The following is a 20,798-nucleotide window of genomic DNA, read 5'->3' as shown; positions in this document are numbered from 1 at the left end:
ACCCAATCCAGAACAAGCCGTCTTCCAGCTTACAGATGCAAGAACTTGGAAAACATAACACCTCTGTCTTTTCAGGATTCACTTGCATTTTGTTCTCCCACATCCCGCCATCGCTGCCTCCAAACACCTGTCTAGTACCTCAGCTGCCTTTCCTGATTCAGATGGAACAGGGGGAAAGAGCTGGGTGTCATCCATACATTTGGCATGTTCAGGAACCAACCCCCGGCTTCTTGAAATTTTTGACTTTTTGAGGTGATGGAAACTAAAAGAAAGCACCTGTCAAGATTTGCACCCTCATATGCTTTGAAAAGACACCCCCAGCATTTCCCCCAAAGGCTAAATATGGCCGGAGCTTCGACGGGGATGGAAAATAAGGACAGCTGATGTGTATTTTATCATTATTTACCCCTTGATTTTCTGTGCAACTTCTAATGCAGGTTACTGTCAACTCTTGAAAAGGAGGATTGTTGAGCACACGCCTCCCATCAGTTGTCTCATGCTGCTTGCTGCCAACTTCCCACTTTTTGCATCCAAAGAAAGTTCTAACCTACACAAGCTTATGCTGCATCTAATATTATTCTGAAAAAGTGCTGCAGGATTCGTGCTTTAAATAACTATAGCCAACCGGCCTCCAAACATGGTGTGAATAAAATGCTGAGATAACGTCACGCTTTCCTGTTGTGCGTTGGCTGGCCGAGCTGATAAGACGGCAGAGTTTTCTTCTGTAAATTGAAGTGGTGCAATCTGACCTCCCTCTTCATCTTGAAATGCCTTTGAACGTGATGGTGGAGGAGTCGCCCCATATAAAGTGTGAAGACATTGTACTGAAATACACAGCAGGAGCAAGTCCTTAGACATAACGATGACCTCGCCCTTCCAAAGTAGCTGGGCTTGGCTGAACGGGGAGGCATTCCCCCAGTTCCTTGCCGTGCTTGAGTGACAGGGGTAAAAATGTGGTTTGATTTAAAGCAGATCCGGCAGATCAGTGTGGCGGTGCTCAGCACAGCAATGATAACAGGATGCTATCCTGTTAGCAATGTGAAGGGGAAGCGAAGCCCATGTTTTCATCCCTTGTGTGGCCAAGTGCCTGTCAATCAGAAAGCAAAACGGGCCTGCTATAAATAAAATAGTGGTTTTCCCTACTTGAAGGACTCCCTAGGTACACAGAAGTATTTAAGAGTAAAACTTGAAAGAAAATGTAAAAATAAAATAAAAAAATCTAACTGCCCAAATTCCTGTGAGCTCCTAGGATTTAATGAGATGGTGGTAGTTGAGCCTAGGGAGAATAAAAGAGCCTGCCTCAGAGGCCCAGAGGCCCATCTAGTCTAGCATCTTCTTCTCATGGTAACCAGCAAGATGTCTGCATTCCAGACATAACAACTCCCCTTCTCCTTCTCTGCAGACTGTTCTGGTTGCTCTCCTGACTTCCAAGCCATGTGCACAATAACCCTCTAGTTGCTAAAACTGAAGGTGGTATTGGTCTTTCCTGTTTATTATATGTAGACCCAAACATTGACCATCCAATGTTTGGGTGTTAAATAAGCCATCTTTCAAATCACCCAAACTAGGGTATTCATAGAAGGAGAAACCAGTTGCCAATTATTTGTACAAGCTGACAGGTAGGCCTTATGATACACACCAGTATCTGGAAACTTTAATGGTTCCAGTTGTAGATAGGTAGCCGTGTTGGTCTGCCATAGTCAAAATAAAAAAATTCCTTCCAGTAGCACCTTAAAGACCAACTAAGTTAGTTCTTGGTATGAGCTTTCGTGTGCATCTGAAGTGTATCTGAAGAAGTGTGCATGCACACGAAAGCTCATACCAAGAACTAACTTAGTTGGTCTTTAAGGTGCTACTGGAAGGAATTTTTTTATTATGGAAACTTTAAAACGTCCTTCCAATATTGGCAGCTGCATTCTCTTAAATGAAAAATGAGGTGGAGAGTTAACCCTAATAAACCTTCTAATTATTCCATTAATCTTTTGAACATACACTCGGGAAATGCATTATGAAATATCACAAACTCTGTATATTATCTGTGGCAGAGCATTCATCTTACAAGTGTCTTAACCATAACCCCAATACTAAATCTAAGTAGTGCTCATCTTCCCAAACCACTGAAGATCCCCTTTACCAACCTTTTCAAATTCATTGTACTCATTTGAGAAATATATCTTGGTACCCCAATGCCTAGATACGTTATGACCTCTGGGCACCAACAAAAGCAGCAAGTAGAATACAAAGTAGATTATCTACAAAATGCTCACTGGCATTGATTTAGATTTTGACCATTTAATTGTATATGTTGAAATTCTATCAAAGCTATTATTTTTATTAATTCAGGTATTGATATTTCAGTTCTACTAAGAAGATTCACCCATTGCCCATGTCAATGAAATCCACAAGAACAGATCTCATAAGAGAGACAATGTATTGGTAATGGAAACCTGCACCACCTGGCCCAGGAAGCTTGAATGCAGGGTACCAGTCACATATTATGGCCTGGCATTTATTTGGCAAAGATGCTGTTTTTGCTGTTCTGCATAGACTGTGCAAAAAAGGAGGGTCCATTTAGGATCACCATGCATGACTGAGTTAAGGTCTTCAGCATCTCAGATCTTGAGGTGTTAGAAGGAGGATAATTTGGTATAAAGGGCAGACACAAGAGGTGTGGGACCTTTTGGCAGCTAGTGACGGTCATGTGTTGCACTTAGTGAGTAAAGGGACAAAGTCTGGCCATGCCTGGTGGGTAAGGCAAAGGTAAAGGACCCCATGATGGTTAAGTCCAGTCAAAGGCGACTACGGAGTTGTGGTTCCCATCTCACTTTCATGCTGAGGGAGCCGGCATTTGTCCACAGACAGCTTTCCGGGTCATCTGGCCAGCATGACTAAACCGCTTCTGGTGCAACAGAACACTGTGACGGAAACCAGAGCACACGGAAACACCATTTACCTTCCCACCACCGCAGTACCTATTTATCTACTTGCTCCGGTGTGCTTTTGAACTGCTAGGTTGGCAGAAACTGGGACAGAGCAACGGGAGCTCACTCCATCGTGGGAATTTGAACCGCTGACCTTCTGATCGGCAAGCCCAAGAGGCTCAGTGGTTTAGACTACATAGCCACAGAGTCTGGCCATGCCTGGTGGGAAAGGCATGACCCCCAGTGGGTCATAGGAAGGGGACCAATAGCAAAAGCTGTCATCAAACCAAGCAGAAAATAGCTCGTCCTTTGGCCTTGATTCCTCACTCCTGACCTCATCTACACTACAAATTTAAAGCAGTACCATGCCACTTTAAACAGTCGTTTAAAAAATCCTGGGACTTGTAGTTTGTTGAGGGTGCTGAGAGTTGTGGAGACCCCTGTTCCCATCACAGAGCTGCAATTCCCAGAGTTCCCTGGGAAGAGGGATTGACGGTGAAACCACTCTTGAGAATTGTAGCTCTGTGAGTGAATAGGGGTCTCTTAGCTCCCTTAACAAACTACGGTTTCCAAGAGTCTTTAGGGGAAGCCATGACTTCTTAAAGTGATATGATACTGCTTTAAGTCTATGGTGTTGATGGGGCCTCTAAGGAGATGCTGTCTAGTTAATGCTGACCTGAGAGACACTACAGAAGCCCTGCCTCTCCCCCCAGTCAAAAAAGGGACATTTCACTAGCCTCCCATAGCTAGCCCTTCTCTAATAGGGAGGGAGCATTTGTAGGATTAAATGTTCCCTATTAGAGGAAAAGCCCTGTCAGCTGCAGGCCAGGCATATTTGCTAGCCTATGAAATATTCACGCTCTGAAAAAAAATTACCAGGGTCACCGGAGACAGACCATCTGGGGAGTAGCTTGCTTGCCAGCAGCACAGAATGCAGGCTGCCAATTTTTTTCTCTTTCCCACTTTCCCTCTCTATGAATCTCCCTTCATATTTAACAATAATTTGCATGACTTTATTATTATCATTATCATTATCATTATTACCCTCCTTTTACCATAAGGTGTCAGGGCAAGTTACAATATAAAAAAAATATATTCAGATCAGTGTAAAAAATTGCAAACAGAAGAGCAGAGTGGGTCCAAAAACTTGGTTGTTTGGCTCAGATAATTACCGTATTTTTTGCTCTATAAGACTCACTTTTCCCCTCCTAAAAAGTAAGGGGAAATGTGTGTGCGTCTTATGGAGCGAATGCAGGCTGCGCAGCTATCCCAGAAGCCAGAACAGCAAGAGGGATTGCTGCTTTCACTGCGCAGCGATCCCTCTTGCTGTTCTGGCTTCTGAGATTCAGAGTATTTTTTTTCTTGTTTTCCTCCTCCAAAAACTAGGTGCTCCTTGTGGTCTGGTGCGTCTTATAGAGCGAAAAATACGGGTATTCAATTTGGATGAAGCAAACTTGGTTGGGCAGAGAGTAAACACATGGACTAACTTAAATAAAAAATGAATTGTGCACCAAAATGAGTCCTTTATGCTGCATCTCCCTACTTAAGTGCAAGGGAGATGTGTTGGCTTAAGAGATGAGCTGCAACCTAGAGGGGAGAGTTCCTATTGTGCTGGAATCCTGCTTGAGGGCTTCCTATCGGGGGCATGTGGTTGGCCACTGAGAAAACAAAATGCCATTGGCCTGATCCATCAGGTCTCCTCTTATGTTCTTACGTGGCTTCAGAGATGAGCTGCAGCCTAGAGGGTTGCCCAGGGTTCTGTTGTGCTTCAAAAAAACCGCAGTGCTCCAAAAGCCAGGTCTGCAGAAGAGCTAATCCTGTCCTTGGCTCAGCACTTTAGCACTAAATTGGCTAAGCAGGAGAAGACCAATCATCATAAGAGAGAACCTGCCCCACTGGTATCCCTTGATCATGCAGATAGCATATCCCAGAGTCTGCCAACCTTTTTTGGCTGGTGGGCACATTTGTAAACTGACAAAACAGATGTAGGCCCTACACTTTCAATGCAACCAAGCACATACTGCATACTGTTCTATTATGGGTACCCGGGAAGACTTCTGCAGGTCTGTGGGTGCCTGGTTGGAGACCTTTGGCAGAGCTGGCTCCTTCACACAGGCTCAGAATTTGTGTGTTGCTCTAAAAAACATGTCTGCTAATAATTTGTATTCAAATCACACTTTTCAAAAGTCTTCAGACTTTTCATATAATCATCACAGCAACCCTGTAAGGTCAATGCTGTTATCCTCATATTTCCAATGAAGACCAGAGTTGAGGGTGCTTAGTTAATAATAATAATAATAATTTATTATTTATACCCCACCCATCTGGCTGGGTTTCCCCATCCACTCTGGGCGGCTTCCAACTGAATATTAAAAACAATACAGCATCAGACATTAAAAACTTCCCTAAAGAGGGCTGCCTTCAGTTGTCTTTTAAAAGTAAAATAGTTGTTTATTGCCTTGACATCTGCTGGGAGGGTGTTCCATAGGGCAGGCGCCACTACCGAGAAGGCCCTCTGCCTGATTCCCTGTAACCTCACTTCTCGCAATGAGGGAACCGCCAGAAGGCCCTCGGTGCTGGATCTCAGTGTCTGGGCTGAACGATGGGGGTGGAGACGCTCCTTCAGGTATACAGGAGTCAAGACTTGAATGAGGGATATCCACCTCATAACTCTTTGCCAGCTCTCATTACATTGTTCTGCTGCATGGTTTATAGCAGCCCCCTTCAATTATAACTTGTATTTTCAGACTTGTCTTGAGTCCAGTCATGCAATTGTTTGAAGAGGTGGTTGTCTTCAACTGCTTGGTCTGTCTTCTGCAAATCTGTTGGCAAGCCCTGCGTCCACATGAGGCAAATGTTCTGCCTGTGTGAGCACAAGGGCATCAGCTGCTTCTCGCGAGCAAGTTCTCCCATGAAAGCTGGCAGTGAATAGGTGATAAACAAGGGCACACATGACTCATGCCCAAGATATGGAGAACCATGAGAATCATGCCTCAAGACTTGCAAGAAATCACTTGCAAAGCTGACAAATGCATTTGCAATTCCTTCCTCCTAGATCTCGTATCCGATAGCGAGTAGGGCTTAAGACTAGCAATTATACTGGCCCGCATGAGATGAGATGGGGGTGGTGAGGAATAGCGGTGGATAGGAGTGGCTGCTGTACGGATATCTTTATCAAACTCATCACTTTTGTCTCTTTCATTTGGCAGAGATTCTTTTGGATACAACAGGAGAGACCTCCGAGATTGGCTGGACTGCCCATCCTCCTGATGGGGTAGGTGCTCCCTCCATTCTCCACTGCTTGTGAAAACAACACACACACACACACACACACACACAGAGAGAGAGAGAGAGAGAGAGAGAGAGAGAGAGAGAGAGGAGCAGCCAGCACAGAGGGATGTTGCTGCATCACTGCCCTCCTTACGGTGGAGTCGTTGCTGTTTATCAGTGCAAGTGGGTAGCAATTTCTGGGCTGTGCAGTTGCAGCACCAGCACCAGACCACTGCTGCTGTTGCTGTACTTGCACAGCCCCAAGCGCGCTGCCGCGCTACCCGACCTCAGCAATGCAGGTTGTAATGCAGTGAAATACAATATCTAAGAAACAAAAGAAGCAACCAAAAACACGCATTAAAAACACGCAGCATCTAGAACCTCGCATTACAGATAATGTCCCAGGTAGAAAAATCATTAAGTGGTCCACCAAGACCTTCAGCAATCTTTAAGTGATGGGGGGGGGGGCATTTCAGAACCACTGCTTTAGAACGCAGGCCTGAACCAGATTTTGAAATGCAGACTAGATGGTTATCTCCCCCCCCCCCCCCCAGAAAAGTTCTAGTTCAATTTGACCGAATGTGCTGTTGAAATTCTGGTTTCCTTTATCCTAATGCATCTCGGAAGCATAGTTGGCAAGTGCCCAATGGATGCATTCGTTCCAGCTAGATACAATCTGACAAAAATGGACATCAGCCTAGAAAACCTCTTGTCACAATATATTAGAAGGCTCTTAAGCTGCTACGGGACCCCTTCCAATGCTCCTCCCCCATGTGTCTTTTCCTCTGGAACTTGCAGCCATGGATTGCCAAGGTCTGGGGAGGGCGAATGCCAACGTCAAAGCTTCCGCCACCACATCCCTTGGCTGCTGGGAGATGAGTCCTGGTGAGCTTGGAGGTTATCACACTTGCCTTGTGCTTCTTCTCCAAGGAAGTTAGAATGGCGTTCCAGGGGTTGCCCCATTCTAGTTTCACAACACAGCAGAATGGCTTGTCCTTGGCCATCAATAGGAGCTGTATTTGAATCCAGATCTCTGTGTTCTGAGTTCAACACAACGTATTCACTCTATATTTTATAAATCACCTTAAGTGAAAATGGATAGAATCTCAAATGACTTGAATTTTCAAGAATTTTGAGGTCAAAATTTGCACGTTCAACTTGGGAGATATTTTCCCTTGAAAACCTAAGGCCAGGATAGCTCAGTTGCTTAGAGCGTGGTGCTGCTAACACCAAGGTTGCAGGTTTGATCCCCATATGAGACAGTAGCATAGTCATGGCATAGGCAGGGGGTTAGATGAGAAGATCCTCAGGGTGACTTCCAACTCCGCAGATCTATGATTCTACTGTTCATCTGAGTTCTGGATACTAAACAGCCCTGGAGCCACCTTTTGATGAATGGTGGAATAGAGAAGTTTTCATAGAGAAAATAATCACAGGCAGAGGAGTAGTGCAACCCCCACCCCTCCAAGTCCTATATATTTGCAGTCTCTAAGCTAGGCCACCATTCAGGGGACCTCCCAAGCATTGGGAGAGAGGGGACTTTGGAACCCTTGAGCTTGGGAAGCCCCCAGACACGACTCATCCATAGCCTAGACCAGACCCCTTTTGTGCACACTGGCTAAGCCTTGCGCCTCTCTCCAGTCCATGTGAGTGTCGTCAAGACTAGGAGAAGGCTATTGCCAGTTACAGGAAAGCTGAAAACAACTTCTGTTTATCTCTTCTTCCTTACTCCTGCTCCCCAACTCTGTACAGTGGGACGAGGTGAGTGTCTTGTATGACAGAAAGGACCAGATCCGGACCTTTGAGGTGTGCAACGTGGCTGAGCCAGGACAGAACAACTGGCTGCGAACTCACTACATAGAGCGGCGCGGAGCACACAGGGTCCATATCCGCCTCCGCTTTTCAGTACGGGACTGCGCCAGCATGAGGACCGTGGCCTCATCCTGCAAGGAAACCTTCACCCTTTACTACCATGAATCGGAGGCAGACGTAGCCACCCCGGAGCACCCTGAGTGGCGCGAGGGGCCGTGGACCAAGGTGGATACAATTGCAGCCGACGAGAGCTTCTCGCAGGTGGACAGCACCGGGGAGGTGGTAAAGATGAATGTGAAAGTGCGCAGCTTTGGCCCGCTCGCCAAGAGGGGTTTCTACTTGGCTTTCCAGGACTCCGGGGCGTGCATGTCCCTGGTGGCTGTTCAGGTTTTCTTTTACAAGTGCCCGGCGGTGGTGAAGGGCTTTGCCTCTTTCCCGGAGACGTTTGCTGGAGGCGAAAGGACTTCGCTGGTGGAGGCGCCAGGGACTTGTGTGGCTGACGCAGAGGAAGCCAGCGTGACGGGCTCCTCCGGGGTGAGGCTGCACTGCAATGGCGAAGGCGAGTGGATGGTGGCTATTGGCAGATGCGCCTGCCGGGCTGGCTACGAGCCTGCGGACGACGAGAAAATCTGCAAAGGTGAGCAACGGGTGGGGCGGATCACCTGTGGGTGCTTTTCAGCCAAATTGGAGCCATTGCTAACGTATAGAGGCAGCCTTCAGAGGCTCATTTGATCTTGCCTCTGCCTGGGTGGCAGGTCATTTTGGTGCATCTGGTGTAGTAAGATAATTCCTTTGCAGGCTCCCCTCAAAAGAGGCTGTGAATATTGTGACAACTCCTCCAAAATGTCACAAAAGTTGCTGGTCCACAAACAGTTTTTCCTAACATGCTCCACTATCCATGTTAGTGGTTTGTGGCACATCGGATGCCTGCAAGGGAAATGAATTGTTGACATGGGAAGTGGTAGCTTCCAAGCCTGCTCTATGATCTAACTCGTTGGTCTTTAGGTGGTGCAGATCAAGCCATAACTTAGGGAAGATTGCACTGGCGGTTCTATGCCCATCTTTTGGTGACTGAAGAAAGGGAGAAGGAAGAAAAGGATGCGATGGAGAGGAGATAATTTATAAGCCCAGGATGGGGGTGGAGGGATATATCAGACTGAAAAAGGTCAAAATAAGAATATGGAAGGTGCAAATATTTGAAAATGAATCCTGTGTTGCAGATTTGGGTTAAATGCATCTCATGTATGTTACCATTAAAGAGTTACTTTAAAATTCCATTCATTTGCCCTACCCAACACACTGATTTCCTAGAGCCACGGTTCCCAAGCTGGCATTTGGCCGTGGCCCCGGGATGGTGTGGCAATAGCACGGTTGCCGAAACATAGTCTAAAACCACTCCTCCAGCTGCAACACTTGGAAAGCTTGTATTTTCAGTTATCTAATCTGTTCAGAACCCAATGATACTTGAGTCTTCAATATTTCTGGATTTGATTCTCAGACATCTGCAAATTGCTTGTCTGTCCCCAGAGAGATAGAAAGCAAAAATAAAAAATGGAGGGGTCATGCCATAGGTATGCTAGAGGTCCTTGGTTTAAGTTCTGGAATCTCTGTTGTAAAGGTGTGAATCTCAATCAGGGTTTGACTGGCTTCAGAAATGCTTTTAGAGGCAACCCTGGTTAACCCTGTAGCTAATGCCTCACTGAGTTACTGTGCAGTTAATGGCTACAAGAAAACACTAGATTAATACTAGAAGGGAGGAGCCAGAAGAAAGGGCCTGGCGGGGGCGTGCAATCCTCTTGTGGCCCCCTCCTTATGAGGAGCATTACATGTGCTCAGGCTCAGAATAACTTTTCCGGAACGGAAAAGTAATTCCGTGTCCCGATGAGGTAGCAAGGACAAATTTTTCATAGCCTGCCTGTGATTTATACAAATGATCAGTCAGCCAGGGTGCTGAGGGTTAAGACGCTGTGAAGCCACTGGGGGCTGTTTATCGACTGCGCAAGTGTTACTTTTAATATGCTAATGTGGATTGAGAGAGAGGCAGATTTACTATTTTGGAAACAATATTCTTTCAGGGCTCATTTAAAGGACAGTCCACGAGTCAAAGTAGTTCATGCCTTCTCGTTGCCTTCGTATTCAGCAGAGAGAAACTCAGGGGAAAATGGGTGTTTGTTGCCAACTTTTTTTTGAGTTTTAAGCATGTCAAGAATGCCATATCTGATCTCTGTCTTTCCTTTCATCTGGAAGGCTTCCTGTTTCACTGAGGTGTGGACTTGTTTGAGAGATTGCTCAGCCGTTACAGGGGTGGTGTTTGCGAATTTTGGATCTCTAAAGAACTGGGCTTGCCATGTCTCGTGTCTGGAGATGCTTCCAGATGACTGCTTATTGTGGGGTGTGCATGTGCCTCATGCATGGACATTTCTTGCAATGTACACACAACGTTGCTGGCATAAAAAGGACAGCCCATACCCACCCTCCACAAATTAAACCAGGTTTACCCATTCTGAGAAAAATGTGATAAGTTTTTGTGACATTTCAGTGACGTGTTGGGTGCTAACAGTGAGTTAATATCAACCCTGAACATTCTGGGGGTGGGAAGCATACTGTATATTTCCCCATAGCTCATACACAGCAATGTAAATAAACACCAGCATTGTATACAGTTGTGAACATAGTTCCTCTTAACAGTAATCACAATGCCTGTGCAGTTGTGTGTGTGGCTGTATTAATTGTTTTTGGCATCCATCTGTCTCGAGAGACCTTGGAGTGCTCCTCCGGAAGTGAAGTGACTTCCCCGGAGTGCAAGCCTGAGCAATGTGTATAGAGGTCCTGGGATGCCCAGACAACAAAATCCCCCTCTTTGCCTTGCTGATGTGGTCCAAAGGAAACCAGAGCAATATGTTTGGCACCAGCTTAGCTGCAGGAGATGCTGGAAGGGGACATCCGACTGTCTTAGGGACTTCACACTGCATTTGCGTGGGGATTACTCCTTAACCCTTTTCTTCTCCCGAAGATATCCCACAAGACAGCAAAGGTTTCGTATCAGATGGGCTACTTTCCCACGTCTGACTAGTCCCATCTGTCCCCTTTGCAGCACATACTTGACCGTTGGACCCTCTGTTGGTCTTGTCCATTCAATCCACCAGAGACTGTCTTCGCATGCGGGGGAAGTCCCTGACTCACCAAGGGTCTGAGACCCATAGGCTACCCTTACCTGGTTTAGTTAGCAAGTCACAGCCGTTTCCAGAGGTTTGGCCACTGTCGCATGCTCAGAGCTTCCAGCAGCTTCTAGGAGACCTGAATGTAGGGTGGGGACCAGTGGTGGACAAACTACCCCAGAAGGAGCACGACGTGGTACTACCCCTCCCCTAACACCCCATATACCCTGGCTATATTAATAGTACACTTTTTGCCTATAAATGGCTTCTGGATTGTGATATTTGTTAGCTGGTTGATCAGATATTGCTAATTGATTGCATCCTATTAGTCTAGGCTTAGATATTCTCTGGGTGAAATTCATTGTTGCTCTAATACGATTGTTCCATTGGTGCAAACATTTCTGCTTGCCAGACAGAGCAATCTCCCCTCTCTTCTCCCCATGTGCTGTTATTGGGGGTTCTTCTGACCTGCTTCTGAACTATGTGTGGTGGGGGGTGTACAGGGGAAGCAGAAGATGGGGGAAGCCCCATTGCAGCAGTGGGACTCATTGTGCTGCCTCCCACTAGGGCATCTATTTGGTTAAATCTGGACTCCTGATACCAAGGCTGCCCTTGTGTATGAGATGGCTACCCCACCTTTTAAGTTGCATCATAGGGTCACCTGATAGCAAAGGTGAGCGTAAGGCTCTCTTACCCTGATTCTGTGATACGTAAGTAGAATTGGTTTGCAGGCAGTGAAAAACATTATCTGCTGGGGCTGAGCTGAAATGGCTCAGTTTTTTGGTAAACATTTTCAGGTATAAAAATAATTCCTTCTTCCATTATCTTTCCAGCACGCCTTGCAAAAATGTCCCTGTACTCATTTACTTTAGCTTCTCTTGTTTTCGTTCTCTTTTGACTTCACTTAACCCCCAGTGATATCATCACAGAGTAACATCTGATTGGCTATGCAGTGTGACAATAGTGTCTCATTTATTATGTGATTCCCACTAACCAGAATCACCTATGCAACTAATCCAGGAAGGAAAAAGGTAACAGCAGCCAGGTAAATCTTTGAATCTTTGCACAGTCTTAAGATTATTATTTTTTCCACTTTGAAATTATTTTTATCCCCTTCCTCCCATTTTATGACCCTCTTATTGAGAATGAGAGTGATGCTTCCTGGATTAGTCATATTAGTCACATATGCTATCTCTCCCAATCAGTTATCATACAGGGGACAGGATGACGTCAATATACTGCAATAAGATTTGGCGATGTGATGAAGTTATTGAGGATGAATAAAATCAGCTAACAGAAAAAGGGGGAAAGGGAAGCTAAAGTTTTTTGGTTTTTTTTTAAACCAATATTTATAGGATGCCCTATAACATTTTCCCATTCAGGAGCCAAAAAATCCTCGCTAAAGGGGAAGCAGGTTTTGACACTGCAGGAAATATTCCAAGTAAATAGTGCATCATTTCATCTCAGCCATAATTATAACAGAATTTAGCATCAGAGGCTTGGTTTGTGTGTCATGTTAAACCACGGTTAATGTTTAACTGTGGTTTAACAGGAATCAGTGGCGGACTGGTGTATGCTGCTCAAAAGTCCTCCCTTCACTTCTCCCCTACTTCTGACTGTGCTGTGCTGGGAGCAACAAGCTACAAGCTTTGCCTTGTCATGTTGTCCTAACCTAGTTCATGGTTTGTTTCCCTACAAACAAACCAAAAGCATCAGCAGCCAAGGTTTGTTCTAGTTTCACCATATGGGATTTGTTTGGGAGAAATATTAGCACAAGCCTGGGTGTGGATGACGTGACAAACCAAGGATTGCACCTGGAAGCAGGTCAGGAGTGAAGCGGTGGCTTAGGACTCATTTGGGTTAAGTCATAGCTAAACTTAAACTATGGTTTTAACGTGACCACAGCCATTGTTTTAAACATCTCGGCATTGCTGCCACTTACAGGGCAGGACAGCGGCAAGGGCAGGACATTACAGGTGCACCAGAGGGAGTGCCGGATTGGCACTGCCAGTGTACCTGTGCTAGCCTGACCTCATTGGTGCCCTGCCCCTCACTATCCCAGTAAGCAGCTGTGCCACTGCCACTGGGAGGCCAGTTTTGTAGTGACACCCCTCCTCACTGGTTGCCCTTGGTCTTGTCCAGTTAAGATAATTGGGAGATGCTCAGGCCAAAGTGGCAAGCCCCAAGAAGTAATATAATTGGGGCAAAGAGCAGGCTATTTGCCATGGGAGCTGCGAATGGCAGTGATTTTTCAACTGGGAAAACTTCATACTGTGGATTGTATCCAGTGCTATATGCAAGTAGAGTTCCATTTGTGCAATGGGACTTGGCCTTCCTCTCCTCTCCCTTCGCCCTCCTAAAATCTCCTCCTGATGGTACATATGTCAGACATGCCATTGTGCAAGCAGGTGTCTGCTGCAGAAGGTATATATATCAACCTTACAGAAACAAATGGCAATTTAATGCACAGTTTTGTTTTGGATATTAATTGTGGATAATAATCTGGGTGCAATGCAGAAAAAATACTGGTATCTCCATCATATTAATTAAGAATATCTGTGCTTCTGAATGGGGAAGTTGATAGACCGCTAGCAGGCAAACAAAGTGCATGAGATGCGTGTAACTGTAGTTTGGAGCTGCTCTGAAAATATTTCCTTTGTAGATTAGTATCCCAAGCACATGGTGCTACAAGCAGGTATTTGTAGAGATAATGTGAAAGGGTTTGCATATTCCTGGCAGTGTTTCCTGTTCTGTGGGGCAGCCTTACCAGTGAAGTTCACCAATGCTTGCCCTTACTTGTCTTTTGGAGAGAGCTCAAAATGTGTTTGTTTTAGCAAGCTCTTAATCTTCCCCATAGGAGTTGAACAAGATCTGGCTTTGATTTTGGAAATAATGAATGTTTTGTTCTCGCTTTTTTATTTGTATTATATTAAAATTTATAATTGCCCCATAAAGATAGATCTTTTTTTAAAAAAAAAAAGAGTGCACAAACAGTTGTGATAAAAGAATACCTGTTACAACTTGAAGAAATTTTAGCAGCTTTTTACTGTTGAGATTTGGTGGAAAATAGCAGCATACAGATAGATTGATTGAATGAAATAGGTCTATAAAATGCTGAACTAGGCGACTTGGGTGCCACTAGCAGAGCAGGGGGCAAGAGTGGAGTCCTGAGCACCCTCCAAACAACCTGCAATATTCCCTTGGCACCATACTTCTTATATTGGGCTTGTCAAAATGGTAAGTCTTGGGGTTGGATAGGGGGAATATTTCCTTGGGAGAGTAGGCAAGAGCTGAAAGAATGCTGCTTTTTACACTGTGCTATTCACACGTAGGGATGGGTGGGAAATTTAGCTAATCCGCACTTCTCAAACCAAAATGCAGTTGTTCTTTGAAATTTGCACTTTCCTGAATTTTGCAATGTAATTATTCAATCCAAGAATGTATATTCAAATGCTCATGTTAGAGAAAAGTGTGTGTAAAAACGAATATATTAGTCAGGAAAAAACCCAAAATACCAAAATGGTGAAAAAGAATCAGAAACACCCAATATTGCAGAAGAGGTGAAAGATGGAGAAGAAAGCAAAATCCCAGAAAAGGTGGAAGATGGTTAGAAAAACCCAAAATCCCAGAATAATTGAAAAACTGTCAGAAAAAACTAATATCCCAGGAAAGGTGAAAAATGGTCAGAAAAGCCTAGAGTACCGGAAAAGGTGAAAAAGCAGAGATTGGGTGGCCGCCTGTTGTGGATGCTTTATATGAGAGTCCTTCCTTGCAGAGGGTTGGGCTAGATGACCCTTGGGGTTCCTTCCAACTCTACAAATCTACGATTCTATGAAAAGGCCACACAAAAGGGCATCATATTAGGGGGAATTGCTTGCAAAAACATGTATGTTAGCTAAAATAGTGTACAAAAATGTTGGGAGAGATGCACACTAAAAGACTGAGAAGTTTTCATGATACTTAAAAATAAATAAATTGTGAACTTATGTGGAAAAAATGATAAACTGATTTGATAGATTCGTTCATCCCTAATCTAGGATGGTTTAATTGGGTATCATCCCAATCCTGTGTGTGGTTTATAGCACAGATGTTTTGGATTGAGATGCCAGGAAGCCAATTTGCAGCTTCTTTTAAAATTCCTTTTATTCCTTTCCACTTCTTTGCTTTTCCATTTCAGAACACATCATGTCCATCTCCCTGCAATTCCACGCGGGACATCATTTGACCTTGCTTAGTCCAATGTCAGATGCTTCTAGCTCTGTTTTTCCTTTCCTTTCCTTTCTCCCCACTCCCCCTTCCTTAGGACTTGTCTTGGATCCCTGATTTCTCTCCCTCCGCTAATTTTTATTTTCATTTTCAGGCAACACTTTCTTCTCTTTTGATATATGGCAGTTTTAGCTTCAAAGTGAATGCATGTTTCTCTCCTTTCATATAAATAAAAGAATAGGCTCCATCTTCTTGGCAGCTGCCCCTGAAAAAGGCTAGCAATTTGCTTTCCCTTTCCCCCGTTATTAAAAAATGTTCGGTCTCTTGGCAGATTTTTTTTCCAAGGGCAAAGATGTGAAATCTTGGGGTGTCTTGTCTGCTGAATCTTTTTCTTTTTAATCAAGGAAGCAAGAAGCACTTCACAGCTCAAGACTTGCTGAAATGGTCTTAGAGCTCTTGATTTCCCATTGCTTATTTTATCATCTCTCCCCACCATCGTTCTCCCCCCCCCCTTCCACAAACCTGTTGCTTGTCTGGCTGACTCCTTGTGGTTACAGATTAACTAGTTAGCACCTGTGCTATCAGACTCTTGGCGCTGCTCCACAGTTGTGTTCCGAACATGATTTAGCTCCAGATTAGAAAGAAAATGCACGTCCAAAGAGGTTATTTGTTGTATGTGGCCATAAATCTGGATTGGCGCGATCTGGAGTTGCTGCCAAAACCAACAGCCCCACGTTGAGTGCTGCGCATGTGTGCCGCCTCCGCCCCCCCCCCCAGTTTCCACCCATGTAGTGCAACGTAGCACTGCCCCCTAACATTACACGGTGCATGTCTCCGTTCCCAGTCAATGTCATCAGCTGTGATTTGGCAACGAGCCAGAAAACAGACATCGTGATGTCAGTGCCGGGAACCTTTAGGGGTACGTTGTCATCGTTCAGAGTTCTTCAAGCTGTTCAACACAGCCCCAGGGTTCCCTACCTAGGAAAGTCAGAGACGCTAGATAAACACGCAGAGAGGCTTAAGATGATACAGATAAACTTCCATCGTTAATGCTGTTCCTGTTTATGTGGAAACAAGTCCCGTTTGCTTAAGGGAGCTTTCCACTCTTAGCAGTTGGGCTTTGCAATCTAGAAACTTTGTTGTGCCTGCCCAGTTGCACCTTTCCTATTCCTTGTGCCACTTGGAGAAGGCTCTGAGGCAAGAGCTGTACCCCGTCCGTGGTAGCTCATTCAGCTCTGAAGTTTCCCAGCTCAAACCTTTGAGTCAGTGACCGCAACTGCCCCCGTACCATCTTAGCTTTGTTCTATCTGCAGGAGCTTTTTAAAATTTAATATTTTATTAGACTATTTCATTTATAAAAAGAGTGAGAGAGGAAAAGAAAGAAAAAATAGTTATATTACTATAGATTAATAAACAATTGTGTATATTCTTATTATCCTAATACACACATAATTGTCAGTAACCTAATATATTCTGTGTAAATTCATTCCAAATACCATGGTATTTATCCAAAGAAAGCTGCCCTTTCATATGCTGCCTGTGTTGTCATGTTGTCAAACCATTGATTAAGGGGAATCGTATCTTGTTTCTTCCAGTTCATCAGTATCAGTCTCTTGGCCACCATTAGGACACGTAGAAGTCATTTTCGCTGTCCTGTTGTCGATTTCCATGCAACGGGTATACAGTTCAAGAGCATATTCATCTCTGAAAATCTTAAAACATTTCCATAGTGTCCTATTTATATGGTTCAGCACTTTCTCCATGAGCTTTATAACTGTATAAACCCAATGAATGAGAAAGGGGGCTTGCGGTAGGGAGCAAACCTTGCCATAGAGGAAAGCCTGTTGGGGAAAAGCTTTGCCTTGCCACAGCTGGAAACAAATGTCAACCACTGCATGAACACAGTAGCTCACGTGACAGATGTTCACAACTGTCATGGACTGGCCTGGATGCAGAGGGGTGGTGGGCAGCAGTAGCTGGGGAACCCCCCAAGGCAGCCCCCAAGGGAAGAAGGATCAGAGCCAGGGGATTGGTAGTGGGGTGATGATGAGTGGTCAAAAGGAGAAGTGGGAGCAGATTGGGAGGAGGTGCTGGAAGCTGAAGAGGGAAAGGGTTTAGTGAGCAAGAAGAGGCTGTGGCTGAGAGCAGTCCAGAATTGGAAGCAGAAGAGGAGTGGGGGGCAAGAGGAAGAGATGAGGCAGGCTGCTGAATAATCCAGGGTGTCTACCCCTCCTTCTGCAACCTGTTCCTCTCCCCCCTCCCCAACCCAAAGAGGAATGAAGAGGGTGGAGCAAAGACAGACACGACGAAGAAGTCTCAGGTTGCAAGGGAAGGACCTGGGGGTGGACTGGTGGGATGGCAGGGGAACTTCAGTCCTTGCAACTGCTTCATTGGGGCAAGACCTACTGGGAAGAGTTGTTCACTAGGCCTGAGCTGTTTTGTTTCTTTGAATAAAGAGTTATGTTGCGATCCTGCTCCCGACACCTGGCCTGACAGCAGCCTGTCAGTGCAAGAACATGAGGGAATATAAGAGGCAGTCCACCTAAGACAGGGGTTTTATACCTGCTGCAACAAGGGTCTACATCAGAGAAGGGGAAATTCAGGGCTCCTTATCTAAGCCTCAGAATTCTTCCCAGGCCACACCCCCTCTTCCCAGACAACTACCCCCTACCGGCCCTGTTTTGAAACCACATTGAGTATCTTTGCCTAGCTGGAATGAGTCCTTGAACTCTGATCATACTTTTTTTGCATGGATGAACACAGAGGGTGGTTTTTTTTTTTTGCCTCTGGCCCCACCCACCCACTGTCCCCACCCCTGATTTACATAGTACACATTTTAGAGGGTTTTATGAGTCAACTTTTGTTGGAGTAAATTCAGAAAAATAAGAGTCTGCTTTCCCCCAATTTCCTGTGAGAACATCGATTTCGCCTGAAACCATTGCCTTACCATGCGATTTGTATTCAGGAAAGTCTGCTACAATACTTCTGTGTGTTTCCTTTTTATTCAAGACAATATAACCTTCCTGTAGAATAGAAGCTGTAATTGGAAAGATGCACTCATTGCCAGCAGCAACCCATGCGTGTCTTTCTGTTCTCAAAGGCTAGGCACGCCTATGCCCAACCCATGCAACCAAAGTTAGGATGACTGTGGGCATTAGTAGATGATGCCCATTAGGACTTGTGGGGTGGACTCGTGACACATAAGAGCGGGACAGTTTTTGTCTGTGCCCAGAGCACACAGTGATTGATGGCACTACCCAGGGAGAGTCCTCAGTCCTCAATCATTGTGATTGCCATTTGTCAATTCACTAAATAGAGAAAGGGCAGCTTTCTCTTCTCTTCTCTTCTCTTCTCTTCTCTTCTCTTCTCTTCTCTTCTCTTCTCTTCTCTTCTCTTCTCTTTCATGTCTTTTCCTTTCCTTTCATGCTTGACAATCAACATTATGAAAGTGAGGACAATCTGAACGTGGGGAGGGGAGCAATACAACCACCCTTTCCTCTAGTCTTCCCTTTTCCCCAAACCCTGCCACGTTTATCTCAGAGATGTGGTGATTGTGGTCTGTTGCCAATACCAGCCCACCAGCACTCCCAAGCCTAGCAGTGGCAGGATCCGGAACCCATCTCTGCTCTGGTCCAAGCCCAGGAGGAGGAAACTGAGGGAAGAAGGCTGTCCTTGCTTAAGTCATTGTGCCTCAAACCATCATCTTTGCCTTCCAAGTGTTCCTAAACATCAGGAAAAACTATCTGACAGTAAGAGCTGACTCCCTTGGAAGGTGGCAGACTCTCCTACCTTGGAGGTTTTTAAGTAGAGGTTGGATGGCCATCTGTCAGGAATGCTTTAGCTGGGATTCCTGCATTTCAGGGGATAACTCTTGGGTCCCTTTCAACTCTACAATTCTTTGATTCTAAGTGGTGGAGTGAGCCCCAAACACCATCTGTAGAAACCAAACCTAGGAGGCAAGCAGAGAAGCGGGGACAAAAAATGTGCATATCAGGTGGGAAGGGAGCGAAAACTCTTGGCCTGCTCCCCCTACATCAAATTGGATTTTCATGCTCTCAGGGCGTGTTTCAGGAAAATTGGAACCAGGTGAAAGCTAGGTGTTACAGTCTGGTGGAAAGAAATGTAACGTTCTGCCCCTCCCTGTTAAACCCACGCTTGAATCATTCCTCCTCAGATCTCCTTCCAGCTTTCCTTTCCCCGTAGAAGATTGTTCCCCATTCTTCCCATTGCTCTATATCCCCCCTTCCCCCAAATAAAGCAGCTGTTGTGCCTAAAAGCTTCCATGGCATCAGCTCTAAGTTAGCTGCATTAGCTGTTAAACTCGTCCAGTAAGAGTGGCCAGGGGATGGGTGAAGCAAATGGGTGAAGGCTGATGTACATTCTAGGTGCAATTACAGATGCCATTTGAATAAGCATTCTCTGCACTGAATGCCTTGGAAAGCAGCGAGAGGTTGCACAAACCACTTCCAGTACACTTTGTGGTTAGCATGGTACCCTGCAGATGTTGTTGGACCACAACTCCTGTCAGATCCTGCAAGCCTAGCCAGTGTTCAGGTACGATGGGAGTTATAGTCCAACACTTTCTGGAGGGCATGACATAGGCTGCCCCTGTTTAAAAGTGTTTTTCGTCACCGTGAATAACCTAACTTCTTCCCAACCCTCTGATGTAAATGTGTCTGAATCCCTCCCCCCACCAACCCATGGTCCCCTCCTTCCCCATACCTTCTTGGGGCAGCAAGCTGGACCTTCCTTCCTTCCTTCCTTCCTTCCTTCCTTCCTTCCTTCCTTCCTTCCTATTGCCTGGGTTGCTTCCATAGTCATGAACCAAGCACCAAGGAAGGAAGGAAGGAAGGAAGGAAGGAAGGAAGGAAGGAAGGAAGGAAGGAGACTAGAAGAAATGTTCTTGCTACCATCATAGCCAGGTAAGGGGAGGTATTGAATGGGTATGTGAAAAAGTAACTACTATTCTGTGCCTCAAATTGCAACCTGAACAGAAAGAACTCGGGGCAGTGGTGATGGTATGATGCTTATATTGGAGACAAATATTGCAAGTTGCCGAATTCACATTCGGTGAGAATGTACAGACATCTCCCCCACGCACGCCCCAAAAGCAATGGTGAGGAAAGGTAGACCGCATTTCCTGGTCATGGCAGGTGCATGTTGATAGCTTGTGAGAATGGGCTCTCCACACAAGGAGTACTTCCTTGCAGCTGGGAACCATGATGTGCCCAGGGTTCCCAACGAAGAGTCCTGTGTGTGTGTGTGCAGCTGTGTCCACATAGGGCTCTTCCTAATTAGCACGGTTGGCAAAGCTGCTGCAGAGGCATGGCCAAAACAGGCACCTGCATCACAGGGCAAAGCTCGTAGGCAATCACTGGATTGCAGGGGGTTCAACTAGATGACCCTTGGGGTCTGTCCCAACTCTACAGTT

The 20,798-nt window shown here is 45.4% G+C and overlaps 1 protein-coding gene across 5 annotated transcripts in view; it reads left to right on the top strand.

Moving 5' to 3' along the window:
- LOC310696196 (ephrin type-B receptor 5) overlaps positions 1–20,798 on the top strand; it is a 157,018-nt gene that overhangs the window by 64,324 nt on the left and 71,896 nt on the right. For all 5 annotated transcript variants that reach the window (XM_083481395.1, XM_083481393.1, XM_083481392.1 and 2 more), the window contains 2 exons: positions 6,131–6,195; positions 7,944–8,640. In XM_083481395.1, the coding sequence (XP_083337521.1) occupies positions 6,131–6,195; positions 7,944–8,640 (762 nt within the window). The remainder of the gene's footprint in view (positions 1–6,130; positions 6,196–7,943; positions 8,641–20,798) is intronic.

Source organism: Podarcis liolepis (genome assembly GCF_965112155.1).
Source record: "Podarcis liolepis genome assembly, chromosome: 17".
Classification (NCBI taxonomy): Eukaryota; Metazoa; Chordata; class Lepidosauria; order Squamata; family Lacertidae; genus Podarcis; species Podarcis liolepis.
The sequence above is the reverse complement of the archived record's forward strand: the minus strand, read 5'-3'. Positions and strand labels throughout refer to the sequence as shown.